Here is a 10,776-nt window from a genome sequence, read left to right as displayed (position 1 = left end):
TTTTTCCGTGGCTAACAGTGCCAGAATGAGACATTCCGGGTGAATGCAAGGCGCTGTTTCCCTCTTCGGGAGAGTGCCGTAGCGGGGAAATGCCACGAGTGTTTGTTTCTGCGCCACCCTCGGAGTCTCTCCCTCTACTGCCGATAGGAACGACAGGGGGCGGGTTCTCGCTGCCTAGAGCTGGACTGGATTCGAGTTTCAGTGTGTTTGAAGTTCTCAGAAATCTCCCTCGATTATAAATAGCAGTCGCTTGGGAGCAGACCTCCTGGAAGTACGGTTGGGGTTTCTAGCCAGAACAAAAGTAGTCGAAATCCACCGTGCAAACGCAAGAAAGGTCGTTCTACCACAACAACGCAGGCTAACACGACGTCTTGACGAAGTGCGACTTGCTGTCTGTTGAAACGTGCTCCAGGAAAGCCGCCCTTCTGGGAGTCTCTCGAGAAGGCATCTGCGCGAGCAAACCTAGAACCTGCCTAAAGATCTGTGAGAACAGTGGCGCGGCTTTCCTGAGAAAATAGACGTGGTCTCTGCCGCGTTTCCGTTGTGTGCATGCATTCGAAATAGACGGCGAAATCAGAGCGGCCGGTGTCTCGCTCTCTATCAAAAGCATGTGTTCGTTTCGCAGCTCTCAGCGGATCTGCTGCGCCGCCGGGTTTTTCCGGTCATGGGAAACGCATTCTCCGGTTCCACATCTTGTGCTACACCACGCAGTCGCTTAGTAGGTCTTCGTGGCAGCTTCCTCTCCTTCCAACTTCCGCGTTGTTTCCTCACGCTCCACTCCACCTCTGTGCGTTCGTTCCCTAGAAAGGCCCTCACTCGACTTGGTGAACTTTGACTTCTTGCCGCGTTTTCCTCATCAAACCCACCAAGACGCCTCCGGGGCCGAACTCGAAGCCTTCCTGCATGCCCCGATCGACGAGCAGCTCGAGACTCTTGTCCATCAAAACGGGGTTTGTAAGCTGAGATCCAGAGACGACAACACTCAGAGCGGAACCGGATTTCCAGCAAACGCCGGGCTCGCACGAAGGATAACAGGGCAACTTCTCTGTACCGACCCATATTGGCGGTTCCGCACACCTCGCACTCAAGACACGCGAGCTCTTCATGACCATCATGATAAGTGCATTAAGTATAGTGGTATCCAAGTGGTATATGGCTGTTGTACACCACCTCCCACAAGCAATCGTAAACGGGTACCATTCTGCGGCGAAAAATCCCTCTTGACTCTTCCTTCTTTCCCTGTCGCGTACGCCATAAATGGTAGCTACGTTTCTTTTCCCTTCTCCTTTTTCCCCCTCGCGATCTCACCTGGCGCATGAGTTGTTGCTTGATCATGCGCGGGTCTGCATGCGTTCGCGCATCGACATTCATGACGACAGGGATTTTCGGGGTTTGAATTTCCGTTTCTTCTAAAGTCTTCCTCAGCCCCTCTGCGGCTTCCTGCATGAGGCAGCTGTGGAAGGCGCCACTGACTTTAAGGCGGACGACTCGCTTCGGCTTCGGGAAGCCTCTCGCCTTCGCTTCCTCTGGGGTGACCTTCTTCGACGCCAGTTCCTCGAGGACCTCAAGGCCCGCCAAAGACCCCGAAAATACGATATTTCCCTGGCACAGGTAGTTGGCAATCTCACACAATTCCCCGCCTTTTTCTGCTGAGTCGCGATCTCGCAAAACTGCATTCACAGCGTCGCGAAGGCAAGACGCTTCCTCCCGCGACAAGCCCAGAACAGCCGCCATCCCGCCCCCATTGCTCTCCCCCGCGCGCTGCATCAGGAGGCCGCGCTGACGCGTCAAATGCACTGCTGAAGGAAACGCCAGAGCTCCTGCAAAGCACAGACTGCTGTACTCTCCGAGGGAGAGACCTAGAGAGGCGCTGGGCGCAGGCGCCGGCGACTCTGAACTCTGAGAGGAAAACAAAGAAAGCGAGGAGACCGGTTAGGATTCCAAACGATGCATTTGAACAGGCTACCGAGGGACGGAGAAAGGCCTGAACGAAGATCGGGAGGAGAAAGGCAATCACAGGAAAAGGAGAAGCAAGAGATAGATAGATCGATAGATAGGTAGATAGCAGCAAAAAGGCGAAGGGGACGTTTGACAGAAGACGGAAAAGGCGAAATGAATATAGTGGAAAGACAAGCGTTCGTTGGATACAATCCGAGAGCAGCAACAAGCACAGAGAACAGGAGAAAGCAGAGTCAGAAGAAAAGTCGGAGAAACCCGCAAAGTTTCGAAGAAAATGCAAGGGCCCCTATCTGAAGCACTGTCGAATGCCCTCGATATTTCTCTGACGCGTTCTGTGTGAGTGAAACTCCCGGGCTGATACCCTTGTCGCCCCTCTGTTCGTTCCTTACACTGTGAGCGTCTCCCAAAAAGAGCGGAAGTAGTGTCTTCTGAGGAAGCTACACGGTGTGTGCGCTTTCGTCCGTCATTTTTCTGTTCCGTCTTTTCCTTTACCTCTGCTCTGTTTTCTTGCTGCGTTTGCGCCTCCTGTTCCGTGCTTGTAATTTGTCTGCATGCTTTGAGTGTTCTCCCCTGAATCCACGGCCTGCCTCGAGAGGCGTTCCGCTCACCTCTTGCTCTTCTTTCCAGCGTGCGACAGCTGCCATGCTCGCCGTCAGCAGCGCAGGCTGAGCCCATTCTGTCTTGTGCAATTCCGCCTCAGGGCCTTCTTCGCAGAGTTTTAGCATGTCTCGTCCAACGACTTCAGACGCTTCTGTGAAGATGGCCTTGGCCGCTGCCGACTGGCGGGCGGACGCAACGCCCATGCCTAAGGACCCGAGATACGACACAGAGGCTGGATAGTGGACGCAGAGAAAACGGCTGAGACAGTGTGGAAAGAGTGAAGACAACAACGCTACTTCAGCTGCGAAAAAGTGCATAAAGGTCTACTTTTCAGTACACGCATGTGCCACAGAGAAAGCGTCAGTCTGCAGTGTTCGCGCTCGCCTCGACTCGTATAAAGTTCCAAACTCGTAAGGCAAGGCCCTCGGATCTCGTTTTGCCCCCCGCTTTTGAGTCCTCTTGTGTGAGCATCTCGGAGGGGCACGCACCAACAGTCTGGGCGCCTTGGCCTGGGAAAAGGGCGACTGTTTCCGCACGGAAAGATTCAAAGGCGTCATCTGCGGCTCCACCTGGGTGCGATGCTGTGGCTAGACCTCGAAGCGAGGACGGGGAAGCAGGGGACCGGTGGATAAGCCTGTCTGACTGCGGAGCGAAATGCCCCGAAATGTTTCTGCCAGAGGTTTGACCGTTCCCGGGAGAGTCGCTCGCTTGCAAGGCCGGAGAAAAGAAGGAAACAGACAGACGGGGCGCTGAGACAAAGGCGGCAGGAGAGTGTGAGGCGTTCCGGGTCTGGCGCGACGCACGCAGGGAACGGGAGGCGGTAGAGCCAAAACTCTGTGTTTCAGGAGAGGCGAAAGAGGGAGACCGTGAAGAGGAGCCAGTGCCATCTCCAAACAAAGACGGTTTTGGCGAGGGAATGCGGGATAAAAAATGACCAGACGGAAGAGGAACCGCCCCAGAGAAGGGAACGAGCCAGCCAGAACACAGAACGAGAGTACAGGAATACTGGAGGAAAGAACGCAACAGGGCCGACGACGCCGTCATTTTGGCAGCTCTGTACATGTTGCGGTCACCGAAACGTCCCCAATAATCTGGGGGAGAAGCCAAGTGGAGATGGAAGCAGCGCCGCGACGCTACGGACACTGCGACAAAATGGACTGTACGCTGTCTTGTGTGATGGCACGAGCCGCAGCATACAAACGATTGTATTGGACAAAATGCACCGAAAAGGCACACACAGATGAACGGAAAGAACGTGTGAACGATTGTGGAACTCAGAGGAAATTGGCTCGTGGCAAGGACGACAAACGATCAAAGGCTGTGTTAACAGGAAGACCCCTTGGCGGTGGCGGCGGTGCGGACAGGACAAGAGTATGCCCGGGATGCTGTTAATCCAGAAACAAAATAAACTGGCCAAGGGTCGTTGCTCATGGCGACACTGAAGACGAGCGGACAAAATGCCGGTAACTAACTTCGACGTGCCGTCACCAGCAGGGATGCGGACAAGCCCCAAGCATCAACGGCTAGACTGGCAAGTGTTGCCGGCTTCAGGGAGACAAAGACCAGCGGGACAACCTTTTGAGAGGACAGAGCGACAACTGGCATGATGCTTCCCGGAGTGTCCGAACAAAACTCAAGAAAAGTAGTTTTGGAGTGTCTGTGACCCCTCGATCCAACGGCGGAATTTGTCAGGGGCTCACGCCGCGGTGTGTACATACACCTCAAGACAACAATAACGGGCAGAACAAAGGCGCATTGGCTACCTCGCGATTGACTGCCATTTATTTCACTAAAGTCACAGCATGTGTTTTCCCGATCGCCGGCTTCGGTGACCGCACGTTGTGAAAACGTGTGTAGATGCTGCGGATACAGCAAACCCGAATCTTCCTTATAGCCCCTGAACGATACCATGAACTTTCATTTCAGTGTATTAAAACAACGTACACGGGCACCTTTTTGTAGGGGATCTTCGTGGCAAGCGACTTTTCTTTACGGAGTGTCGAGAGGGCAATCACCGGGGACTGCAGAGAGCGAGACAGAGACACAGTGAAGTGCCACTCTGGGTTGATTTGTCTCCGTGGAGGGAGAAGCCAACCCAGCCGTTCGTCCGTTATGTCGACCGGCCTCCTAGATTATGGAGATGAGTGCAAGTGTAAACTTACATCGCTCGTTGAGATTCAGAGCAAAAACGGAAAACTACTTCGTTCTCGAGTGTGCTGTTCGCTGCTAGACGTACAGGGTATTCGGAGGTAGCCCTGTCTCCGTCCCAGTGTCTCCAGATAGGCTGTGGCTGCCTTCTGACGAAACACGGGGGGTCACGCCGAACGACGACCACCGGGGACTGCATGCGCGTATTGTTGCCTTTTTGTCCGCCGATTTTTCGATGGGTTCGCCCAGCAGGATATCGTTTTCATGGTCCCGGCGAAACAAATCAAGTCTTTTTTTCAGTTTGTTTAGGCCGGCTTCCCGCGTGATACGCAGACGTCGCCTTTCGAGTCCATTCACCCTTCCCCTCCCGTTGTTTTCCAGGCAGTCCTCCGGTACACACTGTGAATTCTCGTCCCTGACGCATTTTCTGTGTTTCATCTCTGAATTCAGCACAGATGGACTTATCCCCAGAAACCAGAGCCAGCATGTGTTAAAATCCAGTGCGCCCGTGTTGGAAAAGGACACTCTGCAAACTCCCCCAAGTTTACAGGCACGCAACCGGGCGCCGTCGGCTGATGTTTGTGGGCCATAACTGTTTCCGCTCCGTCAGAACGACATTTTCTCCGTAAAGGGAGTCTTCGTGGGGCTTTCTCGTGGCCGTGTCTGTTTCGTCTCCATCACGTTTGCCACTTAAAATGTTTGCCCGGGCCTTCTCCCGCTTCGCGAGCCTTGCCGCTCCGGCTCCCCAGCGAGGGTGGAACGCGTTCGTTCTGCCCTCTCGTCACTTTGCTACAGCAGCCGGAGGCGCGAATCCGTTTAAAAATCAACTTCTTCTGACGCTCAGCTCTCCCTCGGAGGCTATCTATGTTAGAACGCCCGTCCGATCCGTAACTGTTCCCGGTAAGCGGAGAGCGGCAAAAATCGGCCCTTGCGGACAGTTCTGCAGGGGCTGCATTTACTTCCTCAAATCCTCTCCCCTTTGTAGAAGGTCCCAAATAACGCATGTGCTCCGCCTTCCTTTGGCATGGTCTTGTTCCTCGGGACTGTGACGCTACGAAAACCGCGACTGGTTAACTGTGGCTGCTGTACCGGTGCCGCAACGGTATTTGTAACTCTTTTGCCTCGGGGAAACGAGTGTGTGCCGCAACTTCTAATGTCAGTGGTGTGTCGTACCAGTTCAACTAGATTGCCGCGTACGCCTTCGTTACCGGTACGTACTAGTTTACTTAGTTTTCAGAAGCCAGTGCTGAAACATACACGTGGAGGCTGCGGAGGCGGATAGCGCAGTGTCACGCTGTACAGGAGTTCGGTTGACTGATCATGTCGGGTCCCCGGGGTGACTGAGCTGCGTCGAAAATGGGAGAGCCTAAGAATGATCTCGTGTGTTTCAAACCTTTGTGCCTCGAAAGCGTTCTTGCTGTGAGTAAAACGATAAGAGCGGTGCGGCAGTTCGTTTGCCTCGCAGAAGCGGTAGGCAAAGTGTCAGGCGGGAAACGAGTTGGTGAGTGTGAAACGGAATGCGTCGTGGTTCCGTTTTGCGTAGCTCTTTGGACCGTCTCGACCCCCTGCGCTGGCGTCTGATGTGTGTGTCTTTTTCCAGGAAGCGAGGGAGCTATGACCATGACAAACGGGCATTCGCAGACTGTTGCCCGCCTGAAGGCCGGCGAAATCATTGTCAGGAAAGGCGAAACTGGAGACGAAGTCGAGAGATTTTTCCTCAGCGATGGCTTCGTCCTCTTCAAAAGGCAAGTTCACGGGGGTTCGTGAGGGTGCTGCGTTTGATTTAAAGGAACGGCCTTGTGGAGAGGAAAATCCAACAGTACACGAGAGCAAGAAAACTGGGCGCGGGAACTAGACGAAGAGTGTTCCATCTTGAGACGAATGTCTCGTCTCCTGCGCGCAGGTGCGCAGCTGACGTTGCATGCGTTCAGTCTTTCAAATAAAAGGCTTAACTGCTGTGCGTTTGCAGACATGTCGACACTTTACTGTGAGAAATCACTGATGAACATCTCGATTGAGCAGCCGAGGCCCCAGAGCGTGTCTATGGTGCGGACACCGCTACATCGTCCACCGAGTTCCTCTCCGTACCTCGTGGCTGGTTCCCATTTCTTTGCTTTCCATTCGTGCGCATTTTTCTTGCTTTGTGTTCGGCGACCTTGTTTCGATTTTCAGTCCCGAGGACGACAGCGGATGCTGCACAGCCGAGGTTCTGGGTGTCGAGGTCGTCCCCGTCAGCATGCTCGACAAAGAGAGCGCGGCAACGGCTCTCCAAGAGCTCCTTCAGCAGGGTGCTGGTGCGACAGACGAATGGACCAAGGCGCGAACGCTCCTAGGGTACGAGTTCGTGATGTCTGGGATGTCTTTGGTGGTTACTTCAGCGGAAAAAATAGTGACGAGTGTTCACCTTCGGATGTCTGAAGTCGCACGCATCAGAGAGCTGGCGCGATGTTCGGGAGCGAGGTTGGCCCTGTCACTGTATAGCCAGGAACCTCACTTCCGCGGGCGAAAGAAGCATGTAGAACGGAGGTAGATAAACCGGAACAGAAGTTTTAGGGGAGAAGTGTGGTGCGGCGGGGTGGAAAGGATATTCCCACCAGTTCAGCAGATGTTCACACCAAAGGGCGGTTCTGTCGCAGAAGCATAAGGGATCACAGAAAACGGGAGGGGAGAGTTTTTCTTGATTCGAATGAGGTGGAGATTTTCTTGGTTCCACAGGGGAATGTGGACGATGCTTAGTTGCGTCTTCTGTGTTTTCTCTTCGTTGCAGGCAAGAACTGCTGTCCTCCGTCATTCGTGCAGCTCCGTAACCACTGGTCAAAACGCTGGAGCTCGTCCAAACAGCAGTCCCTCTAGAAGGAAATGTCTTCATTGTCTAAACTCTGTCCGAGCCTCCGTTCTGGAACTTACTTGCAATTCCTTTGAATAACACTGATTGCATAACAATTTGCCATCGATCCTGGTGGATTTCCTTCTTTACGTACGAAACGCGAGACTTCGAACTGCAGCTCCCCGGGCTCGGTCACGTGCTTTCCACTGCAAAGCAGTTGCCGCGGCAGCCGAGACATCGGCCTTCTCACAGTTTCGCATCGGTCAGCGATGATCGCTCCATGATGCGGACTTGTACTTTCCGATAGTTCAACGCTTCGCACTCACAAACTGTTCCATCATGGATGGTAACGATCCACGCTCTAGGGGGAGGGGACCAAATTCCAGATCGGGAGGCTGCTATAGCTCAGTCTATCAACATAACAGTTTCCAGAGCTGTGAAGAAACCATCACCGGAAAGAAAGCAACGCGTACGACTTGGACTGCTGGTTGACTTCTTGAGGCTCTTTGTTTACAGGATCCAGTTTCTACAGCGTTAGCAGGGTTTCAAGAACACTCAGTTTACTTATGTCTACTCCGGGCACACCGTGTACTACATCGGTGTGCTCTGAATCTGAATTCATTCTATCATTTTGGTGTTTTAGTTGCAGCGTATATCTGGAAAACCAACACTTGCATACCACCTGTAGACATATCACGATTTTCACTTTGGTAGTCTCCTTAATAATACAGTAGGCTATTTCTGAACGCTGTGATTCGTAGGGTCGCTCTTCAGGCTCCTCAAAGGGTGCTGCTGCTTCTTCGGGGAACATTTGTGCTCTTCTATAAAGAATTTGCACAGTAGCGGCTGGGGAAGCAAAGTGGTACAGTGGCTCTTGGGGCCTCTCAGGAGTGTAACAAGCAGCGATGAAGGAAGAGTGTTGAAAGAGGCATTTGTCCTTCCGTAAGATTTTGCCACGTGGGTTTGTAGAAAGCGTCTACAAATGTCTTCAGCAGTTATCTTAGCTCAGGCGAAAACGAGAAATCGATTCAGAGCACCAGATTGAGTCCTCCCTATCGAGACTGGGCGGGTTGTCCCATTGAAAACGACAGATCCCATTAGGGCAACACAAGAAGTGAGAAATGGTGCAGTAGTTCAAATACTGTCCCTGGTGGCCCTCGTAATTAGCACCCGTCATCCACCGGAAACGCAATCTACCAAGTGTGCACTGCGCAGAAAACGGATATGATAATAGACATTGGTTCAAACAGTCGCTGTGAGTACGCAGGAACAACGGAAAAAATCAAGATTTTACTATGTACCCAAAGAATAACCCATTCGCTCACTACATTCCGAAAAACTCTGTAGAGCTACTTTTCGAAGTTCTTCGCCGCGTCGTCCATGAATTTCGCAAGAGCGAAATCCTTTTCTGTCAACCCAGCTGCATCGTGTGTTGACAGCTCCACATCGACAGTATTGTAGACGTTATACCAATTTGGGTGGTGATCTACTTTGTCTGCGTAGAGGGCAACTCGGGACATGAATCCCCACGCCTGCAAAGTCCAAAAACAGGCGGGGTTAGGCATGGATGAATGATTGCACGGAGAAAAACAGCCAGAACACAAGTAGAGTCTCAGTCTCTAATCCTCGGAGTCATTCGGTTCCTCCATCCTCTACACCTCAGGAAAACAAAACTGCCACGGGTCACTCGTGGCAGGTACTGTCTGGAAACAAACGCTACTCCCACCTTTGGTTGACGCGTTGGCTGATGTATATCACTACTTGCGAGAGACCCTCGTGTCAGCAGGTTTAGCGGTCGCTTACTTCGTTGAAATCCGAAAACTGAAATTTCCTCTTGATGGACAAGTGGCCGTCGGTTAAATGCCACTGCGGCACTGTTTTGTGAAGTTGAAGCAGGCGAGCGGAATTCGCCGCCAGGCGGGCAAGTGGTGCCATCGTCGAGATGTGTCAACTCAAGAAAAAGAGAGAGCCTTTCACATCGGCCAATCACTACCAGAACAAAAAGACCTTTTACCAAGCCATAGGAAATCACGAAGGGGAGAGACGAGCACACTTTCGCAAACAGGGCCTGTAGTGCGACCAGAGTGACGTTCTTCTGTTCCGCGCGGCCGGGCACGCAAATGCCACCGTATCTTTTGGACGCTTTGTTTTCAAAAAAGGAATGACAAAACAGCGAACATTCAAGGCATACTCAGAAAAATCCACGCACCACATGACATGCTTGGTTTTTTTTTCACCGTCGATTTACTCCAACAGCTTACTCTTTCCTGTGAAACGTGTGTTCGGTTGTGGTTGCAGCCGCATGTGGATGTGATCATCCAGGACGGGACGCACAAGACGAAAATGACATACAGGATCTTAAACTCAGTTCATTCTGGAAATATCATCCCTCTTCAACTGTCAGGCGTCTCCCTCCTGTCCTCGGGAACAAACATTCAGTGAAATGGTGCCGGATGTAGGTGGGAGGGCTGTGTATGTGAAATTGTTACTTTCAGTGTGGTAGCCGAGGCAGACTGCACGGCGGCCAAATACCACCTCTGGTGAATCTGGATGAGTTTTGAGACCAGCATAATGTAGCGTGGCGACTCTGATACAACGTACTTCTCCATGCACAGATTTAGTATTCTTTGCGTGCCAGTCCATGAAACGTCCTCACCCATCAGTAATAAGCCACACAACGGGAACGTAGTCGAGAAGAAAACGGGAAAAACGGCAACATGCATCGTGCTTGCTGTGCAGACTTCCCTTGGTGTAACGGGTTGCAGGGCGAACATGAGGCGATCGACGGAGTCAGGCCATGTGTTATTTGCATGAAACAGTGAAACAGTAGGACTCTGGGTTACCAATACAAACGCTGACCGCTTACACGTTATTCCACTAGGACGTTGTTCTTTGCAGTCTGAGAAGATCTCAAAAATGTGTAACAGAAATGACACCAACTGTTGAGCCATGCTACTTCCTCGGTCTCGTAAGAAGATGCGTCTGTTCTGTGCTTTTTGGAAGCGTCTCATCCGAGCTGACAAAAACGCATGACAAAGCTACATCAAGCGATATGGTGCTACCTCGTGGATTCCGTGGGTCGAAAGAAGACTCATGATGCTCAAAACCGAGCCGGTGTGTGTGGCGAGACCTCGGAAATTCGGTTCGGCACCTCACCACACTACTAATGCTCCCCCGTCGTATCAGACATATTATGATATCTCCAAAATGTGGCGCCCCCTTGAGTTTGGCATTCGAAACGA

General features: G+C 52.2%; 3 protein-coding genes across 3 annotated transcripts; 1 reads left to right on the top strand and 2 right to left on the bottom strand.

Annotated features, from left to right (window-relative positions):
• Positions 1-289: 289 nt before the first annotated feature.
• Positions 290-4,721, bottom strand: TGME49_225990 (acyl transferase domain-containing protein). Its single transcript, XM_018780124.1, has 4 exons — positions 3,048-4,721; positions 2,568-2,764; positions 1,309-1,899; positions 290-959 (listed from the first exon to the last, which is right to left on the bottom strand). Exons 1-4 carry the CDS (start codon positions 3,619-3,621, stop codon positions 813-815), a joined length of 1,509 nt encoding a protein of 502 aa, XP_018636018.1. The 5' UTR covers positions 3,622-4,721; the 3' UTR covers positions 290-812.
• A 173-nt stretch (positions 4,722-4,894) lies between these two features.
• On the top strand, positions 4,895-7,744 carry TGME49_226000 (ATP synthase, putative). The gene is made up of 4 exons (XM_002366222.2): positions 4,895-5,607; positions 6,308-6,452; positions 6,880-7,041; positions 7,475-7,744. Exons 1-4 carry the CDS (start codon positions 5,403-5,405, stop codon positions 7,512-7,514), a joined length of 552 nt encoding a protein of 183 aa, XP_002366263.1. The 5' UTR covers positions 4,895-5,402; the 3' UTR covers positions 7,515-7,744.
• A 1,114-nt stretch (positions 7,745-8,858) lies between these two features.
• TGME49_226010 (pterin-4-alpha-carbinolamine dehydratase) lies at positions 8,859-10,227 on the bottom strand. Its single transcript, XM_002366223.1, has 2 exons — positions 9,338-10,227; positions 8,859-9,066 (listed from the first exon to the last, which is right to left on the bottom strand). The coding sequence occupies exons 1-2, from the start codon at positions 9,467-9,469 to the stop codon at positions 8,884-8,886; spliced, it is 315 nt and encodes a 104-aa protein (XP_002366264.1). The 5' UTR covers positions 9,470-10,227; the 3' UTR covers positions 8,859-8,883.
• Between the last annotated feature and the right edge of the window lie 549 nt (positions 10,228-10,776).

The sequence above is a fragment of the Toxoplasma gondii genome, chromosome X (assembly GCF_000006565.2).
Source record: "Toxoplasma gondii ME49 chromosome X, whole genome shotgun sequence".
NCBI lineage: Eukaryota > Apicomplexa > Conoidasida > Eucoccidiorida > Sarcocystidae > Toxoplasma > Toxoplasma gondii.
Note: the sequence above shows the minus strand (reverse complement) of the source record. Positions and strands in the feature narration are given on the sequence as shown.